The 22,427-nt window shown below is 49.3% G+C and overlaps 1 protein-coding gene across 1 annotated transcript; it reads left to right on the top strand.

Moving 5' to 3' along the window:
- The first annotated feature begins 748 nt into the window (after positions 1-748).
- Positions 749-13,150, top strand: mfng (MFNG O-fucosylpeptide 3-beta-N-acetylglucosaminyltransferase). Its single transcript, XM_088606534.1, has 9 exons — positions 749-878; positions 1,243-2,987; positions 7,813-7,858; positions 8,325-8,427; positions 9,362-9,515; positions 10,271-10,356; positions 10,888-11,053; positions 11,333-11,418; positions 12,814-13,150. The coding sequence occupies exons 2-9, from the start codon at positions 2,523-2,525 to the stop codon at positions 12,878-12,880; spliced, it is 1,173 nt and encodes a 390-aa protein (XP_088462660.1). The 5' UTR covers positions 749-878; positions 1,243-2,522; the 3' UTR covers positions 12,881-13,150.
- The last annotated feature ends 9,277 nt before the right edge of the window (positions 13,151-22,427 follow it).

The following is a 22,427-nucleotide window of genomic DNA, read 5'->3' as shown; positions in this document are numbered from 1 at the left end:
CTTCAGCCGGTATCCAGTTAAGAGCTGCAGGGTTAATCTCCATTGTCGTCATCACAAATTAAGAATTGGGGAGAGTTACGGTGGCTTAGTCTGTCTCAAGAGGAAATGAAGTACTTGCGCAGTCACCATGACATCCCAGAATAAACAGAAGTGAAACTAGTGTACGTCATGGGTTTTCACTGCAGAATGTCTGTGATACTCACTCGCACTACAGCAGGCATCGTGGTTCATCACGATAAAAGCAACGTGATTGTACCGTGGCCAGTTCTGATAGAATCCCATAAATTACCAGGCGGTAACTCTGCTGTTTTCAGCGGCACCGAGGCCCTATTTCATGTCTGAACCTCGTTCAAGATCACAGATGAAAAAAAGTAATTGTGTGGATGTTATCTTTTAATAAATTTGAGTTGATTAAATCCAGCCTGGGCATCCCAGTGGCCCTGAGGAATGGAGTCCAGGGTTCGAGCCCCAGAGATCCGATTGGTCTTGAGCAGTACCGGGACAGTGGCCAAGCCCGGGTCTGGACAGACACGCCCCAGTAGGCTCTTTAACCAGCTCCTTATTCTCTCAGAACGATTCCCCCACTGAAGAGAATTGCAGATTAGGGATCATTGGGAATGAAAATCCTAACAGCTTGTAGCTCTCAAGAACCACAGCTGGTCACGCCTGACTTAATTGAACTAATTAACTCACTATTATTGGTCATTCCTCACATGGGACCCCTCTGGTTTGGAGAGAGCTGTGAGAGACTCTGCAGCAGGGGTTCCCAGTACTGGTCCAGGGTGCCCACACACCTACAGATCTTCATCCCAGCTTGGCTTCATTCCACGAGCGAAGCCTGAATTGAACAAGCAAATGGCTGGATTGGGATATGGGCTGTAAGTTTTTTTTTTCTTCTACTCTGAAGGCTGTGCATTTTGTTTCACTTCTGAAATGCGATATTTAAATGGCAACCTCTAACACGTTTTAGTGCTGAAATCCATTAAAACAGCTCAAACGGATCTCAGTGTGCAGTGTAGGAAGAGCCGAGAGCTGGCCTTGAAGAAAACCCAGCAGGTGTGTGTGTGAGAGAGAGGGCGTCCGGTCCCAGACAGCGTGAGGGCTCTTCATTGCCGGCGTCTTACATACAGACAACGTGCGCCATTTATCATCCTATCTGGAGCTGGTGCTGCACTCCAGACACCCTTCCCGAAGTTAAGACCCCTTTACCGTCTGCCCTCGTCTTATTGATTCGCTTTGCAGAAATCCGAGGTCCTGGCGCCTTCTGAGGGACGCATCCCAGCGAGAACGTCGAATTCCAGGCCAGCAGAAACAGGATATTCCTCCGCCACTGGGGTTTAAAACGCTGCAATACACGCAGAGGACATGAGGGTTTCTTGTTCGTTTGGTTTTTGTTACAGCCGCTCGAACTCCGTCACTGAAGCCGGCTAGCGGGGCCCTGTACTGCGACAGTGGGCGACCCGCAAACACCTGGCGTCGCCTCTACGTCCGCTGGCCACTGCACCTGTCCCAGTAGCCTCTCGGCTGGGCTAAATCCGTCTAGAAATTACCCCTATTGAAAGTGAGAAACACAGGCCGTGTGTGTGTGTGTTTCTCCGTGCGTTCGCCCCAGCTCCTCGCCAGGAAACTGACAGAACAAGCTCCTGCACAGGAACCAGCCCCAATAACACTGAGCAGACGGGAAGCAAATATCGACCTTGGTCATTTATTCAAAACCCGTGTTACACCAGCGGGCGTCGGTCTGATTTCTGCGAGCGGGGGGTTGTTAGTAGTGATGGAAGAGAGACGACACTAACTTTAAATTCTGACGAGACCGTGAGGAGTATTCATCCCGGCCAGGCTAAATCTGGAGAAGACTGTCAGGGCTGGGGGGAAAAATCGTTCAAACCGAAATTATAGAAACATTTCACCCCATCGTTTCCGTTATTTCCGCTCCGGGCGCCGCAGGTGGCAAAGGAGAGGAACGCGGAGTAAAACTTGACAGGGAGGAAAAACACAACATTTCGTCCGCCACCGTCACTTCCAGCTTTAAACTTGTTTAGCGATTGTTGCTGTTTCTGCTGAGCGCTAATTCAGCTCTTGAATGATGCTCCGTTTCTGTCAGGAAAGACTGCGCTAGCAGGGCGCTCGCCAGTTTCAGTTTTGACGCACACGACCCACGCCTTTGTCTTACACTGACTTGCGGAAATGTGTTTTTTTTTAATACCAGCACATGAAAATTAAATTGTAGCCCAGGACACAGCAGGAGAGGGGCGGAAAGACGACAAAAAGAATACTTTAGAACTTGGTTCGGAATATAAATGATTTTTGGACTGGGGTGGGGGGAGAGACGCTCAACACGAGTACAGTACTTACAGGGAGTCATCTGTCACTTGTGCGGCGTGTGAGCGCGTTTTAACAAGATGCTACCGCTGATAATGACAGGCTTTACTCGCCGGAAAGAGAGACTTTAAACCGCGCTCGTTCGCTTTATCAGTCCCTGGGTATATATTCTATTAGGGTTACAGGCGACGTTTTTCACCATGTTGATCAAAAGGATGTTACTCGCTCTCTCGGGGACGTCTCTGACGCTTTTCCTCGTCGTGCTTGTGGACCTGCAATTGCGCACGGAGGAGCGACTGAAGCCGGGCACCGCTGGGGGTCTCGGCGGCTCCGGCCCCAGACAGCGCCCGCCGGCGGAGCTCACCCGCCCCGAGAGCCACCCGGCGCGGCCGCCGGCCGGGAACTCGGTCCGCTCCGCCCAGCGCCCGGACACCGCCGCCGCCGCCGCCGCGATGAACCGGAGCCTGGCGGACCTGGAGAGGCAGATCGAGGACAGGAGGCGCCGCTTGTCCGAGCGCGCCGGGCAGCGGCGCACCCCGACTCCGGCCCCCTCGGGCGCCTTGCGGCTGCAGGACGTCTTCATCGCCGTGAAGACCACCGAGAAGTTTCACAGCACGCGCCTGGCGTTGCTCCTGGAAACCTGGATCTCGAGGACCAGGGAACACGTAAGTGTTGTTGTTTTTTTTTCATTGCTAGAAATCATTACCAGCTCGGAAACTCGGACTTGACCGTGCTGGATTATCACGGGATTTCCAACGTGAAACAACATAGAAACTCGGAAACAAAAGCGAGCTTTATCTCCTTCAGATTCCGAGATGTTGGTTATTGCTACAGTACAATGGACATATTTTCACCTGGACTGCCTCCCGAAAGTAGCGCTATATAATGACATCCTTGGGCCAAGTACAGAAAACATTGACTGTAGAAGCCCATTCCGTTTTCCCTTTCGAGAAGACAATCAGGCACACAGCTATAATCTTCCAAAATGCATGCTGAGTGTCCCTGCAGAAATTTGCTTTTGCTTTTCCAGTTCAAAGTGGGGATTTTTTTTTCTGAGATTAAAACACAGTACAGTACACGATACATGTAGGGCCCTCTTATCTGAGACGCACTGTATTGCATCTTCATGAATTTTGTTGTTGCTTAGTCAATTCAATGTACATAAGATCGTTTTTGGCAAAACTCTGGATAGAAGAGGAAGAACTTCATTCAGTGCAGATTATTAGAGTAAAGCACAGAAAGTAATTAGCTTTCAGATGACATGAAGCTACCCAGAATTACGAAGCTGGTTTATCTCCGTCTCAGTCTTCATCTTTTATTGCTATATTTCTACCGGTCCTGGGGCTGCACAGGCTTCTTCCTAGGATAATGGGGAGGATGGGGACTTGCCTTTAGATGACAACATTTTTCAAGATCGGAACTTTTAAAAATTGAGCACGGGAATGCTCAAGAGCCGGCCGCACAGGACAGTGGTTTGTGATGAGGAAACGGGACGGTTCTGGGCAGGGCGTTTGGTTTTTCGCTGTACTGCTCGTTAGTGAGGGACTGGGGTGGGTCCAGTGTCCGAGAGCCCTGTGACTTCTGCAGCAGCAGCAGCAGCTGTCTGTCCTCCCCTCCTCCTCCTCCTCCTCCTCCTCCTCCTGTGTACGTCCGTCCAGATCTTCAGCTTCAGGGCCGTGGGTCTACAGGACACGGTGCTTGGATTGACCCCCTTACTCGACCCAGTCAGACATAGACTTCCCCCCTTTGTCTGTCACACTTCCGAGTGAAAACGCCATAACAAGGCTCGCGGGAGTCCAGCCCTGCAGAAATGGACCGCTCACCCTGGAGTTCCAGGACTGAGCACGCCGTGTTGACAGAGGAGCTGAAAGCACGCACTGCCCATTTCAGACTTGTCGCCTTTTTCCTAGTAAATTTGCACGTGCAGGTGCGTGTTATTATAATCAGTATTAACCCTCCTCCCCCGGCCTGCCATAACAGAAGGAAAGCTGAAATATGAATATGTCTACGCTGGTTTCTTATCCCCGTGTCACATTTCACCGTGTATACCTCATTCCAGGTGGCTACGCTGACTGGTTCCCGAATTCGGAACTGCAGGCGTTCATGCTCAGTGATTCCTCTGGAGGAGAGCTGTCTTTCTGGACCTCAAACGGCACTTTTATGATTTGTACAACAGCCTGCGGCCGGTAAACCGTGCTTGAATGGCTCTCCCATACAGGACTAGTTTGCTTGTCTGTTTAATTATAGCAGTAGGCCCAATGCCTTGTCTGCGCCCTCGGTTGCGGGCACCTAACAGAACGCTGAGCTGAGCTGTTTCCTGTTATGACTGCTTGTGTTTCTTGCAAAACAAAATGGCCACTTCCTCCTCTGTGATTGCACTTCACCCTGCTGTCTGCAGCACAAACGTCCCTCCTAGAGAATCGCTTGTGTGTGTGTGTGTGTGTGTGAATGGAGAATACGATGAATCAGGGGACAAAATTGGCAGGAGGTTGTCAATTAGATGACGTGAACGTGTCCCCACACTGAAAGAGTAAGATGGGATCATCTTCTGAAACTAATAAACATACCCCCTAAGTAGTGAGTCAGTGTAATATGAAGGAGAGAATATGGTAAAAAGAAACTTTACCCAGCTATCAGCTATTAATTCAACAGGTGAGGGCCTGTATTGAAAGTCATACTCTTTTTACAACAAGATCTATTTTTCTTAAAGATCCACTGATATATAGTTTGACAGTATGTGTTGAGCAGCAGCTCACATGCCTATAAAATCACTACTGATTACCACTGGAGGTCTGTGACAGGAATTGTTTCCTTATTGCTGCAAAATATAAAATCACCAGTGCATGATCAAGTGTTACAAAAGAACCAGACAATCACTGTCAATGAAAGTTGGTACAATTCGACACTGTTGCTGCACATTCTTCCACTTAATGTTACAAATTAAGTAGAGGAGGAATGGCTGCTGTGGGTCTCCCAGCTGGGGCTGCTGGTGCAGAAGGATGACTGTGTGTCTCCCAGCTGGGGCTCCTGGTGCAGAAGGATCACTGTGTGTGTCTCTCCCAGCTGGGGCTCCTGGTGCAGAAGGATCACTGTGTGTGTCTCTCCCAGCTGGGGCTCCTGGTGCAGAAGGATCACTGTGTGTGTCTCTCCCAGCTGGGGCTCCTGGTGCAGAAGGATCACTGTGTGTGTCTCCCAGCTGGGGCTGCTGGTGCAGAAGGATCACTGTGTGTGTGTCTCCCGGCTGGGGCTGCTGGTGCAGAAGGATCACTGTGTGTCTCCCAGCTGGGGCTGCTGGTGCAGAATGATCACTGTGGGTCTCCCAGCTGGGGCTGCTGGTGCAGAATGATCACTGTGGGTCTCCCAGCTGGGGCTGCTGGTGCAGAATGATCACTGTGTGTCTCCCAGCGGGGGCTGCAGTTCAGAAGAGGGTCCCACTTCAATGGGGAAAGTGTTCAGGGGATCCTTAAGGGTGCAAAGGTCTACACTGTCCATCCAGTCCATTACTGTAGCTGGCGTACTGATGAGCAGCGCAGTGTCAGTTGTGACAACATTGTTGGAGGTTCTCCTTGATTCTCGGGTTGACTGGAGGAAGTGCAGCCGTGCCAAGAGGAAGTTGTCACCGCAGACCGACCCCTGTTAGAGAACGGAAACCGTTGTGAAAGGGAAGTCTGCAGCTCAGGCCAGAACAAAGAGCCCGTTCCCTGCTCCCGTGTTGATTCACCAGGACTCTCTGTGAGTCGCACAGCACCCTGCCTTATCGCAAGTGCCCCCCCCCCCCTCGTCTTCCACTTCTAATGAAACGCTGTTTGTTTTCATGAGGCCTGGTCGTGTTTTGTTTAACCGAGTCGCGGTGTTGTTTTTACAGGGCTGTGATCTCGCTTATCCGACCCTCATCGTTTGAGGAGGGCCATGCCGGCGCTGGCCGGTAAAGGCTGTATTCCTAGACCTAGAAAACCCGGGACATCCGGGAAAACGCAAAGGAGGCTAGGAATAGCAGCCGGAAAAAACAGGGGAATTTAACGACGTCGCATCTGGCTCTGCCCTGATACCCCCCGGGTTTCCTGTTTACACAGGTAACCAACTGACCTCCTGCCTGCATCCTCCTTCCTTCACTGCTCCCAAAGAGCCCCGATCTTTTATTTTCTGCCTGCTCCCATTCCTCCCCCTGGATGGCTTGTGTATCCCGATGAGTTCCACCCCGATCCCTCCATCCATGCCCGATTGGAAAGCCGCTGGTCGGAGAATCGGCTGCCACCAGCCAGTGTCAGGCACATGGTGCTGTTACGTGTGACGCCGTGCCTGGGCGTGTGTGTGCGTGGGCGCACATCTGTGCTCCTGAGCACGTTGCGGGCATGCATTAGCCTGCTGTGCGTCCTGGTAGAATTTTTTTTTCCCCCATTGATCTACCTGATTTTGAAACGATTTAAAGCCTTTTTAGAGAAAGGGGCTTGGGAGGTTTCCATTCTGTACCTCAAAAAGATGCTGGAGTCTGGGCCATGACTTTCCCTTGACTAGCTCCCCCTTCTCTCTGATTGTGCTTTTATTGTCCAGTCCAATTGCATAAGTATCTTCCAACACATGTGTAAAAATCAAACGTGCATCTCTGAACGACTAGACCAGATCACAGCCTCCGATATACGTCTGCATGCATTCCTTGTACAATCAGCCGAGTGGAAAAATGGCCTTCACATACACAAGCCTTACTGCAGGCCTGCCTGAAAGAAGGTGCTGAAAAATTGAATTTTCATGCATTCTAATAATGGAGGTCAGATGCAGGGTCCCAGAAAGTTCAGTGTTTTTTTTTTTTTTTGTGGCACTGATCCATATCCTTCTGGAATACTGGACGATGTTTAGTGGTAGTAACAACATGCAGCCTTTTTCCTTGAATTCAAGGAAATTCCAGTCAGAAATGGCCTGAGTTGGGGGAGAGGTTAGGGGACGACCTTCTGGCTGTGGTGATAAGCAGGGGTGGTGACCACACTCAAAAGCCCTCGCTTTTCATTTGTTTAACCTCTGACCTGTTTTGTAGTCCTGTAGAACGGCTGACGGTTAGTAAATTGTCTCGCCTGGTTTCTTTGGATTACTCTGCGCGAGATCGGTGATTTGTCTTCATGCGGTGGGACATGGTCTTCCCAGCCGATGGAATCCGAGATGAGAACACGGCGCACGTTGAATGCATCAATCCTGAGCATTTTCAGGGCACAGGAGTGACGTCTCCGACAGCTTCTTGGGATGCCACACAGCAGTGTTGGGGTCTGGGGAACCATTCTGCATGATCTGCTGCACGTGGACTGGTATCAATGCCATTATGAATTGGGTTCTCTGGCTATTATAAATTGCAGTAAAAGGGTGATCCCTTGATTATTTTCCAGTGGAACATTCCGGAGGGAACCCGGAAGGATTTTAGCCATGTGTATTGTTTTTTTGGTTTGAGTACAAATGAACCGCGGCTCTATGCTCCCCATCACATATCGTATTTTGTTTTTGCAGACATACATCTTCACAGACAAAGGGAGTGAAGACGAAAGCTTGAGAGGTGAGACTGAGGGGCTTGGGTTCATCTCCTCTTCTTGTTTGTGGGTGCTGGGATACTACCTGATTAGGAGTGTTTGTAAGCAGAGTCATTATGTTTATTAACTTTTTTTTATGAACCTAAGGATAAAGAAAATACAAAAGATACAATAAAAAGTAAAAGAGAAAAAAAATGAGAATATACTGTTTTTTACAGACCGAATGTAGGCCAACCAGACACAGTCCCCCGAGTGTGTTCAGACTTGGGGCCTGGCCTGTGCTATTCAGGTCGCGCTCAAACTCCCAGCCAGTGCTTTAAGGTCCTCCTGCACTGTGGAAAGTCTTCTGTGACCTGTGAGTTTTCAATGCCACAATACACACAAGGCAGTAGTCTTACTCATGTGTCAGCAGTCGGGGGTAAAGGTGTAATGGTGCATAGGGGTTACAGGCGCTTGGCTCTGGTTCTAACACCAGATGATTTCTGTCTAAAGGTTATAATGCGGTGATCACCAACTGCTCCTCGGAACACAGTCGCCAGGCCCTGTCCTGCAAGATGACGGCGGAGTACGACGCCTTCATGTCCTCCGACAAAAAGTAAGTCCCGTTTCTCCAGCCCGCCGCAGGATGGGTAGCCAGCACTGCCATCTCATCCGCTCGGAAGACCGATATCTGCCGTTCCAAGAATCTCCACGCCACATCGCACGCAATCCCGATCCCCGCCCTCTGACACCACCTCTAACCTCCCCCCCAGACCCAGAGCACAGCGCCACACGTTTTAAAAACCCAATCGCTTCCGAGCAGCAGTGATGATTGTTTTTGGAGTTGTGTCACGCATAATAAGTAGGCAAAGAGAGATCTGCTTCTATATTGTACGCGTCGCCCGTATACTTCACTATAAGTTCCTTTCATTACAGACAGCGCTGCGGAAGACTGGCGTGATACTTGCTTTTAAAACTTGCCAGGAGTTACGGAGACTTGCTGATGCGTCTCTAATATAATATAGAGCTATAGATACTGGTTTATTTCCAGCAACTCTGCAGTCAATTTATGGACTTTCCAGATCTCTGTAATGAGGAAGAGAAGGCTTCCCCTGAGGGCTGCAGCCCTTCAGCTGAAACCAGTGATGAAGGCTTTTAATAAGGGTTTTGTAAGTCTGGGAAGCCCCTCAGGTGTGCTTAGTAAAGACAGCACAGTTTTGTGCAATGTGTTACACTCGGGAGGTAATGAGCACCAGAAACGCAGGGCCTTGTGAAGATGATAGTATCAGCAGATTTGGAAATCGGTGCTGAGGACTAGGGTTTCTGAAGCTTCAGAAGGCGATGAAGAGCAAGGCTCCCACAATAGCGCGCGCGCTGTGGCTGCCGTCATCCAGGTGGGGGCTGCACATTGGTGTTGGTAGTGGGATTCCCCGTTACCTGTAAAGCACTTCGAGTGGAGTGTCCAGAAAAGCACTATAGAAGTATAAGCAATTTATTATTTGTATTATTATTGTTATTGCTATAATGGCGCACTGTGTTTTGGGGCGCAGGTGGTTCTGTCACGTGGAAGACGACAACTACGTCAACCCCTCCGCGCTCCTGGCCGTCCTGTCGGCCTTCCCGCGCGACAGCGACGTCTACATCGGCAAGCCCAGCCTGGACCGGCCGATCAGGGCCTTCGAGCAGCTGGACGACAACAAGACGGTGTGTCTCGGTGTCCGCATTCTCCATCTCCTTTCCTCCCTGCAGGCCTGTAACCATCCTGGCAGATTCAAGTTGCCACCCACACAAAAATGGACAATGACAACGAGCCTCCCTCACAAACTCCATTGCGACCAATTCAGACTTCAAGAGCCAGTAACGGGGTCCTGACAAAAACCACCCCCTGCACGAACCATTCGAGACTTGGTCATTATCGCAGCTTATTTCATCTGGGCCCGTTATATGCATAATTCATTTCTCTGCTAAATCTGCACGAATGCAAGCAGTTTTCTTTGTATGCGTTTTTGCAGACTTGGCAGAAGTGCCTAGCTCCCCTGTAAATAGACGTTAAGGTCATGCAAATAACTTTGTAGCCATTTGTTAGAGTAGAATTCTCTCAAAGAAGGCCTGCTCTATTTCATGAAGTCTGTACCTTTTTCAATAAAGCAGTGATAAGCAGGGATAATCAGTGTATGTAATCAGGGAAGGGCAGTGAATATCAGATCCATTTGATTAAGTTTTATCTAAAGGTTTTGCTATTTAATGTCTGTTTTCTGAAATAAGTATTGCAACATGCTTGATTTGGGGTACGCTTTTGCTGATGTACACGATTGGTAGGACTAGAACTTGGTGTCCTGCTCACTGTATGAGCACAGAGGGGACTGGAAATCCAGCAGCCCTGCATGAGACACCAGTCTGGTGTCAACGTCTGGTATCCTAAGGAATAAACCCCCTGCATCCTCTCTCCTCTGTTGCAGAGAGAGGTGCGTTTCTGGTTTGCGACCGGCGGGGCTGGGTTCTGCTTGAGCCGCAGACTGGCGGAGAAGATGGCACCCTGGGCGAGGTAAGGGGCCGGGTCGAATCAGGGGAAGGTGTGGGAGCGGGGGGCTTAGCTCCCTCACCCCGATTTCCTCTGCCCGTGCCGGATTTCTTGGGCCGGGCTGAAAATGTGGCTCCCGCTCCAGTCTTCCAAGGCCAGAATCCTGTTTTTCTAGGTCTCCTTCGATCTTGAATGAGAGTTATATTTGTGCAGTGAGGTCTAGGAGGAGCAGAGAGAGTGGACCAAGACCCGCTGTTTTGTAGGAATCGGGGTGTGTCCCCCCCCCCCCCCCAGTGCAGAGCTCCTGCAAGTGTCTGTGTGAGATCTCGGAGCTTGCGTGGGAAGTCTCTCCAGCCCTGTTTCCCACGCTTTCGCCTGTGCGCGTGCTCTGCCCAGGTCGGCCCGGGATGAGGTCTTGTATCACCTGGCCTCTCGTGGCCGTATCTTTTCCAGCAACGTTCCCAAGCTCAACTCTCCTCTCCGTGGGCCGGACAAGCATGCTCGCGATGCTAACGCCCCGTTTTTTCTTTACCCCCCATGTCTCCCGTGGCACAGCGGCCCCCGGTTCGAGCAGTCCTCGGCCGCGATCCGGCTGCCCGACGACTGCACCGTGGGCTTCATCGTGGAGCGGAAGCTGGGGGTCCCCCTGGTCCACAGCCCCCTCTTCCACTCGCACCTGGAGAACCTCCTGCTCATCACCCCACAGCAGATACCCTGGCAGGTTGGTGACAGCATCCTGTCTGACACCCTGTACCCACTGACTGCATGCTGATTAGAGCAGGGCGCCATTGAATGTGTTGGCTATACCAGAGCACATATTTTTCAAATGACTACTTTATGATGAACTATATGGTTCCAGTTAGCCCAACTGTGCGAACACATATGTCTCCTTTGCTATGATAGTGCAGCTACGATGCTGGACCTGTGCTTTCTCTGCATCGTAGCCTAAGTGCATTTGCAGTATGGTGTGTCTCGTTAACTTGAGTGTGTTTGTGTGCAGGTGACTCTCAGCTATGGGATCTTTGAGAACAAGCTGAACAGCGTGGAGCTGAAGGGAGTCTTTTCAAAAGACACCGACCCTTCCAGGTCAGTGTGTGTGTGTCAGAGCATCACCTAGTGGTCAAACAATGCCACTTCAATTTCCACTGCAGGGAAACCTGTCCACATGTTGCTTCATCTGTCAGAGTAACACACCTGTATCATTTGTCATTGCTTATCCCCTCACGTTTTTGATTTTTACAACAACTGGTCGGGCACTCATTTTTATAGCTGTGTTCCCCCGTAATTCATCAGCACTGCCTATTACTTCAGCCCCCGAGGGAGAATAAGGACCTCTTGCACAAAGTCTTGGTTTACAAAAGGGTTTTGGGAGAACAGGGCATTGCTTCAAGATGCTGTAGGTAGTACTGCTGCACAGTTCTAAGATATCCAGGATAATTGAAGCCCACCTAGTCTTGGCAGGATTGGTAAGAGAGTTCATGTGATGGACATTTCAAGCTCGTCTGGATAGGAATGGTTTCTGACCTGCTCCTGTAATGCACCGACAAGCATCGCGCAACGCTGCAGCCCCCATGCCTGCTCTCCGAGACCAGCCTTCAGCTGCTCCAAATGCTCTGTCTGTTAAGGCCCGCGCCCAGGTTAAAGATCCAGACCGTCCGCCACACTGTGAGCAGCGCGTTTGCTGAAAGGAAGTTACATGGCTGTTTCACAGGGTTACGATTGGCTGATTCCCCGGGCCTGTCGTGAACAGAACTTGAGGCATGTGTGCTGAACGCAGGGTCTGATCAGACCACCAGTAAGCCACATACACAGGACAGTGGAGGGTAGCAACAATCCCGGCGGAATTCATAATCCCACGTTCCTTAATGGTCTGGAACAACTGCGTCTGGATGATTCCACCTGGTTAATTAATTGAACAACCCTGATCACCTTCCAGACCTCAAGGGGTAGTGAGTAGTGGTGGCCAACGTCTGGGTTCGATCTTGCAAATGGATCGGATCAGCACTTTTGTTTGACGTTTTACAGATGTTGGATTACTTACAAGTGATGAATAAAACCAGCCAGCACACCGTGAACTGATCAGTACAAGCTACCGAGCACCTGAAATTGGACCAGACTGAGTCAAGGTGTCAGTTATGAGGTTTCAATACTCTGAAAGACAAGCTGAGGTTTATTCAGCTCAGGATTGCGTTGAAAACCAAAGGAGAGGAATAAATTAGCCTTCTTTGTTGAATACACAGCAAGCTGTAAATACATCATTCTTTTATTATAGATTGTAAAGCAGAATTTGAAGATAAATGCAAACAATATCTCTATACTGTAACTGAAGTGATGGACATCGACTGAAAATACAATTGCACTGATACTCCGCTCTGTCACTTTGCAAATTTAATAGGTTCGTAAGACTGCTATGTTCTGTGCAAACGTTTGACAGAAATCAGGGAAATGGATGTTTAACCGTGTATCCTGTCATAATTCCAGGTTCAAGACAATCCACTGTCTGCTGTTTCCCAGCACCCACTGGTGTCCCCGACAGTATGCACTTTGACCCTGGTGCTCCTGGACGACAGCGTACCAATCCTGGGGTCCCTAGTGCCCAGTGAAAGACGAGAGCCCTGTCTGGAAGGAGACTCGGACCAGGAACACTGTTCCCAGTAAAACAGGACATGAGCTCTTTGGGAACGCAGTCCGTTCTGCGGCTTCCAAGCATGCGCACAGAGGCGGGCCCTGGCGGCTCAAAGGTGACGTCTCCCACAGCTTCCTGCGCTGCTTCCGGTTTGCCAGACATTCCGTTCAATAAAGATCGCGTTAATCTTCACGGGTGTGACGTGCCTTTCGTGCGAAAGGTGGGTTGTAAGGTCCTTTTTATTGGGTCGTCGGGTTGTGTGAAAATGAGGGGCGGGAGGAGCATCGTCTTTTATCTCCATTTTCGAGAACGGTGCCAGTGACGCCCGAGTCCTGTTTCTAAAATACAATGCCTGCATGCAACATTTTGGGAGGTTAAAAAAAATTAACCAATGTCTTGATATACTGCAGCGTTGATCAACGGCACCTCGAAGTCCTCTAATTTTGCAAGAGCGTGACGAGCAGTATTTAGCCCTGCAGACAGCGAAGACAGCAGTAGGCATGTTCGCGTCGCCGCAGTTGTCTAAGTAATAGTGTTCGTCGCGGGTTGGCGCGACGGTGGTTCAACACCCCGCCTGTACGGACGGGAACTGGATGGAGACGAATATTCTTTTTACAGTTTGTAGCTGAACGTTCACGCTGCCTCTCTTCCTTTCTGTAGAACTGAAAATATTTGAAACTTCTTAACTCCATAAAACAACACTAGCAGACCCTAAGCTTACAATAGTAGCCGTTTCAAAGACGAAAAAACGTTTTCTCTTAGTCACGCGTACTGGGCTGCAGGCTCGCTCACGGAGGCGCTCCCGGGCACGTGGGGGGAGGAGAGAGGGGTCAGAAACCAGAGAGGAAGTGCATTTAAAACCAGGAAGGGAAATCACTTCTTTACACAAAGCGTGGTGGGGGGGTGCATCAAGCTGCCCCGCCATGTTGTTTTAGCCAATAACCCGGTTTCAATGAAGAAGCAGCTGGATGAAAACCTCAGATCAATTATCCACTTACTCTCTCATGTCGGCTGAAGACGTCGAATGCTCCCCTCTCCCTTTCAAGACTTCTTACATCTACCAATAAACCCAAATTAAAACCGATGGCATCCTCGCACGTCACCATCCCTTCTACCCCCGTCATTAGCATTCACAACCTTTAAGGGTCGATGCGTTGATAAAGGTTCCACTTCAGCAACATATGAGCTCGATCAAGGGTTCAGGCAAATATCTGAGCTCAGCTCGGGGGCAGCGGGCGCCAGCAAGCGGGCAGGCTGCAAGAGTCGGGCGTCCTGTGGGATGAGTCCGGAGGGCAGGTAAAAAGAGAGCTACTGTAGATCAGCAACATCGCTTAGACCGCTGGGGGAAGTGTCACGTCCCAACGTAAACGAGCTTTTCTTAATTGCCGCGCGGGGGCTGGTGTTATCAATCAGGTGGTGTCTGGGGTGTAGAGAAAAAAAAAGGGGCGATTCTACCGCAACTGAACTGAAAGGGCAGAATCTCTGCTGGGCGCCTGAGTTGCCGGAGCACACGGAAGCCAGAGGCGGCTGGGTCTTACCTGTTGAACCCCTGAGGAGTCACACAGCCTGAGGTTTGAGAACAGACCGTTAAGTGAGTTTACACTCTGCCGAATCTTTCTTAACCCCCGCCGGAGGAATCTATTGTTATAATCTCTTCTGCCTTTCCTGGCGTTTCGAGTGAAGGTTAATCTTTGTGTACTTTTTTTTTTTTAATAGTAGATGTGGTTAGATCGTCAAACTGACGCACTGACACCGCAAATTGATGAGCGGGGTTTTCGCGGCCTGGTTTGGTAAACGCTTGCGGTGTGTAGCTGCTCCCCGGTGTGCGATTAGCGCGGATGGGGATGTGTACACTGCAATGAATGTGGAGTTTTTTCGGATTACAGGGAAGTGTAATTATGCGCGGTATTACACTGATGATTTCTGCGCTGGGTGTGGTTTTCTTAATTTACCCCCACCTATAACCGTGCAGTTTTTCATCTTGGGGGGGGTGAGGGAAGACGGACGGTAAGCCGATAAATAACCAGTGATGGGTGGGTGCGGATCATTACGTTACAAGGGTGTCCCTCGCTTGTGGGAAACCCGGAGATGCTCTTTAACTTCTGGAAACCCCACTGCGGCTGGCCGGCATCTACACGTCATCTCATCTCTCTGCAGGGGCCGCTGTGTTGGGAACTAACCCCTCTCCCAATACTCCACCACCTGTGGGTGCGGATACGAGCCCCCGACATTGTACAAGCGCAGTGTTCGCGTCCTAATAACATTGCGTCCGTTTTCCTGCCGAGGGACGTGTCGCTAACACTACTCTACCAGATATTGTGCATACACAGTACACATTAGAAAGGACAGGTCTGCTTTCTTTCTTAGAACGATCCTGCGCCTTAGGGCAACCTTGTTGTGAAAGGCGCTATACAGATACATTGAATGGAGTTGAACGATCACTTCGGTAATGGCACATCGCCCTTGATGAGGAGGTGAAGACGGGATGAAAAGAGCACAGACGTCTCTTGCTTCTTTCCTCGCTGGTGGTGTTGATCGGAGGACGGTATTTGTCCCCCACCGGTCCGCTTTCGCGCGCTGACTCGCGGGCAGGCGGGCGGCCGGCCGGCTCTAATGAGCTGGCAATTAGCGAGCGCGCGCACGGCGTGTGATTCATGCCGGAGCGAGGCTGTGCCCGCGTGCGGATAATTCCATTAGCGGTTCATTATTACTGCCATTAAAGCGAGCCTTAAAAAAAAAACAACAACAAAACAAGAACACATCAACAAACAGCCGAGTTCATTCATTAGAGGTAATGTCAGTCTTTGAGCCAGCCCCGGGGCTGTTTAAGACATCACGGCGTAAAGGTGCTGCCCGAGAAACGGGCGGGGATGAAGAGCTCTCTGATTTAATCTGGCCTCGGGTCACGATATAAAACCTCTGAGTCAACAGTACACAATTCTCTCAACGCCTGCATATGCAGAAAAGCAGGAAATGCGATCTCGGGGCACTGTGGAAATGTAAACACGGTTTGGTTTTCCTCCATTGTTTCATACCGGTATTTTTTTCTTTAACGCTATACAAAAAAAGTATAACACTAAAAACATGTCTATCCGGACGATGGGCCATGGAGCAAGCCTATCAGGCACCTGACTGACTGACAGACTATTTGCATGGTATTTCTCTTTTTCTTGGGTGCCTTTCGGATAGGATTTGTGTACAGCCAGTACACCTCGCACAGGTTTGGGTACTGGAAACGCGGGTTCTAAACACTGTGGAAAAGGAGGCGGGATTCCACGACCAAGGAAAATCATGTGAGAAACTGGGGGGGGGGGGGGTGCCGACAATGACCACACGGGGGCAGAGCTACATCACTGTAAACGGTCGTGATTGACCCAGAGCTCCCATTTCAAAGCAAACCTAGAATGATTTGATTGAGCTGCAGGAGATTAAAAAAAAAACTCCTAAGCAGAGATGCATAATAAAGGAAGCAATATTATTCACTATCAAGTGTAATAACTGTGTCACTCTATTCTTGAATTTCCTAATTTTGTTCAATATATACTCTTCTAGGGGTGTAACCCTGGTGTCTTGGCCAAATTTCCCATTGGCCCTTACCAATCATGGCCTCCTAATAATCCCCATCTATGAATTGGCTTCATTACTCTGCTCTCCTCCCCACTGAGAGCTGGTGTGTGGTGAGCGTTCTGGCGCACTATGGCTGCCGTCCCATCATCCAGGTGGGGCTGCACATTGGTGATGGTGGAGGGGATCCCCATTACCTGTAAAGTGCTTTGAGTGGAGTGTCCAGAAAAGTGCTATATAAGTGTAAGCAATTATTATTATTATTCCTTGCAAGAGGTAGTGAGGGTGTTCTTCGTGTATTCAGGTAACTTAGCCTGAAGACTGACTACTTCTGCCAGCCACTCCAATCTGTAACCATCTTTTATCTTTTTGCTGTGTCAGCGCAATTTAATAACCAGATCTGCAACGAGGGCCTGACGCTTGTGCAGTCAGAAACGGACCAAGCTGCTGTGCCCTGGGAGTCTGTTTGCCATCCCGGTTGCTCTGTGAAAGTGGTCTGGCGCGGAAGCAGGTGCACTGTGCTTTCAGGAAACCCATCTGCAGCAGGCAGACACCGAGGCCGAGCTGGTATGAATGTGACTTAGCACTTCGATTAAAGCGATGGGCTGGTGGGCAGGCTAATCAATTTCACACAGGACTGTCAAAACACCATCTGCTGGTGCCAAAGTTGCAAAGCAGCTCTCGATTTAAAATGGTAGCCAAGAGCTGTTCTGGCACACCTCAGTGCATGGCCCTGGATGGCTGTGATTGGCGGCGGATCTCGGTTTCAATTTTCATCATCTCAAATCACACACGAGTCAATCTGGGAAGCGCACGCTGTGGTCAGTCGCGGACATTCAACGTGGTTTCGATATCCATGATGATGCGCTTCTGAAACGTGCCTGTAGTCAGTTTGCTGTGGTTTAGTGTCGGGGTTCCTCTTGCAGGGCCTTGGGAACAGGCGTTTACTTTGGGGAACTGCTGTAAAGGGAGTATAATATTCACAGTAGTTCAAGTAGGGGGCTGTGTCAGCATGCGTTGGCTGCAAAGGAACAGGTAAAGGTTTATTCCACACTGAAAGGAAAAGACACAACGTTTCAGCTGTGGAACCTCCTTTGGGAGTCATGTATTCATGTCGAATATTGCCAGGGCTGCTTTAATGAGGTGTAGCATTGCTACAAATTGTTTTGTTCAATCCATAAAGCCATAGGAGGTGGAACTTCATACACTCTCTTTCCACTTTTTTTACTCCCATAAAGTGAAAATTGGCAGCAGCTTCGCTCTTATTAGAGCTCTCCAGCCACACATGTCTGCCCTTGACCAATGATACAGGCTTATTTACACATCTGTGCGCTGAGCACCCTGTTAGGATCGAGTCTGAGCTAGCATAAAGCTAGCGAGGTCACACTAATGAGCCCAGATAAGTGTGGAAGAACTGTCCTCGGATTCTCGATGTGACTTCATTCTGCGCAGCTCGGCCAATGACAAGGCCGCGGGAGAGGGAAGAAATAATATTCATGTCCATGATGCACTGCCCCCTCTTGTCTGAACTGACCGCTCTAACGTGGAAGATGCCTAAACATGTCTGCGTCACAGATCAGTGTTAACTGATGAGCCAAATATAGGCACAATATTTCACCGCAGCATTAGAACTGGATGAAGACCTAACTGATTTGTTCTTAATGCTCACACTGGGAGCATCTATTCTGTGACAGACCCCACCATTGCACCTTGTAACCTAGATAAGGTTAGATAAAGGTCATACCGACAACTGAGAGCAGGGGCACTTTCCTAAATAAAGGGTTGTGAAAGTTTGGAACAACCTACTCAACCGTGATTGAGAAGCCAATACCCTACCTTCCTTCAAGAGGTGACTATGAGATCTTTGGGCTAGTTATACAGGAGGTTTGAGCCTTATTGTGACCTAGACTACAGAGAAATGTATACCATCATTCCTCAACAAAGCCCTATTACGCAGGCTAATTGCATGAAATCATTTCACAAAAGTTGCGAGGAAGGTTTTGAATGCAGACGAGCAGCAGATCGGGCTCCTTAAACTCCACCTCCGACGGGTCTCCAATCACAGGCATTGAGAATTCACTGCAGGTGGACGCGCACGTGCAAATTTCAAGACCGGCACCTACGGGGACCACAAGCACCTGCAGAAAGCTTTTTCCTCCGACCCCCCCCACCCCCCCAGTTCATTCTGTCCCGTCTCATTTTTTTTTGTCTCAAAGAACAGCTCCGACTTCAGCCTGCGTGGGGGAAAAAAATGCATTTTGCGAGCAGAGTTTTGGATGTGTAGCCAATTTTGTATGATCACTAAACATCTATACCTTATAAACTGGCTTTTACTTTTTTACTACCTGCCTGCGATACCATTTAATGCTTCCACAGTGCTTTCTAATCCTATTACAATCTAGATCGGGGCAACACTTGGCCCTTGGGGGATCCCCAAATCCAGGGGCTTTCCTACGTAACCGCTACAAAAGAGGCCTTTCTAAAGGCCTCTGAGCCATCTGATGTTGATCCATCAAGCTGGTGACAGAGAGGACATCTGAACACTTCAGGGATTAGGGCTTCCTTAATTAAGCAAGAAACGTGCTTATTTGAAACAGGTGAGATTCAGGGTAACCAGGGTGTTTTTGGATTGGGGCTCCTCAAGAATGGGGTTGGAAAACCCTGATCTCTCTACAGTATGACAGGAATCTTTATTCCCATCATACTACATTCTTTATGTAGTCTATATTACATTTACCCTTTACCCAGTCTACAGTATATTCCTTTACCTTTCTAGTCTTTGAGCACATACAAAACGAGTTCTAAGCTGAGGCTGAGGCACTCAGTGTTTTATAAAGTCCATTAAAACTCTTTTTGGTAGCGGCCCAGAAAACAAACAAACAAACAAACAAACAGACAACTAAGTCTTCTTAAGTGTTTCTCTGAAAGAGCGAGGCCGGAAACGCAGAAACGGCAGCGAGCTGCGAGGCGCGCGCGAGGCTTTTCCTTGTTCCGCCTTGGCGCGCTCGCCTCGCTGCTGTGCTCAGTTGCCATGGGAACGCGGCAACTGCTCCGGAGTCGTGAGGTAGCCGCGCTCGCACGGGCGGCGGGAGAGAGGTGGTGGTGCGGGGGGGGGGGGGGGGGCATTGCATCTCCGCAGATAGAATCCGCGCGCGACTGAGGGATTACCGAAGGATCCAGAAACGTCTATCGCGTTTCTCTTTCGCCTTTAAGCAACCGCAAGCTACAGCTCCCTGCCAGAACAAATTAATAACGCATTCTAATCCAGCTGTGGCCAGGGAAGCTGAACCAGGGCGCTTGTGGTGTTTGCGTAAGGTCCCAGCTGCCTGTTAGTTGGTATATTGGACGCCACGGTGTATAATATAACGATATGCATCAGGCACGATACAGATATCAATATTTTAATCCTGTCGCCTCCTTTTGGTATTTTGGTATTCATAAAAAAACTACAGCTGGAATGCCTTACAATATTTCTGCCTTTCACATATAGTTTTTTCATCTGTCTTAAGACATACACAAAAACCTCCAGGATGTCTGTGTATTGCAAACATGCAGACACCCCTTGAGGCCTTGCCAAATACTGTACTTCTGCAAATTACAATTGTACTCCCTTATACTGCTGACAACACCCTTCAACGGATTTTGTTTGTAGCCGAATGTCTGGGTGTCTTGCTCTGTCTGCTGAGGGGTGTCAGCCTTTCCCCTTTCCCCATCATTTCTCTTGTGTTCTGTGTTTAACCCGAACCCCTTTTCCAATTCCTTTGTTCAGACGCTGTGACTTGCGAACTGTACAGGATAAATAAGAGAGCATCGCTGGATTACTGTATCACTCCGATTCATGTTATAAACAATTGAACAGTGTTGCTTTAGACTAAAAACTAATATAAGTCTGAGCTCTATCCATTTTGTTTATCATAATACACAGGTGTATTTATGTCAATATAAATCGATATATCTATGTTATATGCTGTAATGCCTTTTCTTACAGTTAGCCACAAGTTTTACAGCATTATATAGCTGACAATAGCGGAAAGCAATAGTAGACCATGTGGATACAGAGGAAAAAGCACACAGTGGGAGGAAAGAAGCCTCTGGGGGGTCCCAGGCACCCCATTGTGTCAACCATTGTACTCCCCTTTCTCCTTCAGGTAATGGCTTGGTGTTACGTTTAATAATTGTGCATAATATGATAATAATTCCTTACACTTATACAGCACTTTTCTGGACACTCCACTCCACTCCACGACCACCAGTGTGCAGCCCCACCTGGATGATGTGACGGCAGCCTGAGTGCGCCAGTCTGCTCCCCCCACACCAGCTCTCAGTGGGGAGGAGAGCAGAGTGATGAAGCCAGTTCAGAGAGGGGGATTATTAGGAGGCCATGACTGGTAAAGGCCAGGGGAAAATTTGGCTAGGACACCGGGGTAACACCCCTACTCTTTTCGAGAAACGCCCTGGGATTTGTAACGGCCACATAGAGTCAGGACCTTGGTTTTTATGTCTCATCCGAAGGACTGGCTTTTTTTAGTGTAGCATCGCTATACTGGGGCATAAGGACCCACACAGACCGCAGGGTGAGCGCCCCCTTCTGGCCCCACTAAAACTTCTTCCAGCAGCAACCTTACCTTTCCCATCCAGGTATGGGCCAGGCTCACCTGCTGAGCTTCAGTGGGCTGCCAGTTGGGAGTTGCAGGGTGATATAGCATCTTAGGTCTAGCATGCTGGGCCTAAGAATCCAGTACCTGGGTCCAGGCAGTGGAAATGAGAAGATGGGACAGTTACGCTGACTGGGCAGGACACAAAGGTGTGAGGTGGATACAATTGCGTAATACACTCTGAACATCGGCTGTCCTATCAAACAACTGGCTGGGAAAAAAAACAGAGGCTACAGAAAGGGGGTCCTGAGCTTTAAAGGCAGAAACTGTAAACAACAAACCTGATGTACGCAACGTGCGTGCAATTTCGTTACGCATTCCAGTCTACGGTTGCAAAACGCCAGGCCCTGGCCACACATGCAAGCAGAAGCAGCTGCAGGCCACCCAGGGAGCAGGCAGAAAGAGCAGCCGGGGGCGGGGGTGATGGAGAGAGCTGGCCAGGCTGCAGGCGAGAGCCCATGACGTCAGCGAAAGTGTGAAGAAATTAAAATGGCATCGAGCCAGGTGTGCAGAAGAATGGGCCGTCACCGGGCCAAGAAAGCACTGGCACAACACGGCAAAGAAGAAGACCTGTAAGACTGCCAAACATTAACGAAGGTTTTGCAAGAGCAATTATTATGAGCCTTGCTCGTATGTGAGGGGGCAGGCTGATTAATTTCACTCCCCCACCCATAATTATACTAATCATTTGTATTATTTTAATTTGTTTTTACATGCTTTGTCATTTACGAATTCGGAGGTAATATACAAGTGGAGGGCTTTTGTATCGGCTGGCCCGGTTAGCAATTCATCCAGTAGCCCTTGTCCAGAGTTAACGATAGCTTGTTCAACAGTCCCACAACCCTTTGCAGGGAAAAACGTGCATCCATTTGTTGGTTTTAAAGGCACTTTCACGTAGCTCCCACTGGTGCTTCAAAGCTCGATGCTGAAGAAATCCGCCGCGTCGATTTTGTCAGTGCCATTGAGGCACACGCTAAATTTCGTTACACATTTTACTGCAAGCTTGTGCAATGGAAGCTTTTTGAAGGTGGAAACCCAAAGACTGGATTTTGCAGAAGAATGGTGAGGAAGTGATCCATCGACAAAGCGCAATAATGAAGAGCTCAGTGACGGTCACGATGTCGCAGGTGATGGTGATGAAGATGATTTTGCTGCCGATTATATTGGGAGGCTCTGGAGGAAAACCACTGCTCCATTTTAATATGGATTCCTGATTGCTGGGTTACCTTGTTCCCTAAAAATACCCACCG

This window comes from Lepisosteus platostomus, chromosome 14, assembly GCF_059453375.1.
Source record: "Lepisosteus platostomus isolate fLepPlt1 chromosome 14, fLepPlt1.hap1, whole genome shotgun sequence".
NCBI lineage: Eukaryota > Metazoa > Chordata > Actinopteri > Semionotiformes > Lepisosteidae > Lepisosteus > Lepisosteus platostomus.
Note: the sequence above shows the minus strand (reverse complement) of the source record. Positions and strands in the feature narration are given on the sequence as shown.

Excerpts from the sequence above, each read along its gene's own strand:
- mfng (XM_088606534.1), top strand. The coding sequence starts at position 2,523 with ATGTTGATCAAAAGGATGTTACTCGCTCTCTCGGGGACGTCTCTGACG. Across the intron at positions 2,988-7,812 it reads TCTCGAGGACCAGGGAACAC|ACATACATCTTCACAGACAA; the intron begins GTAAGTGTTGTT and ends TTGTTTTTGCAG. Across the intron at positions 10,357-10,887 it reads AAGATGGCACCCTGGGCGAG|CGGCCCCCGGTTCGAGCAGT; the intron begins GTAAGGGGCCGG and ends CCCGTGGCACAG.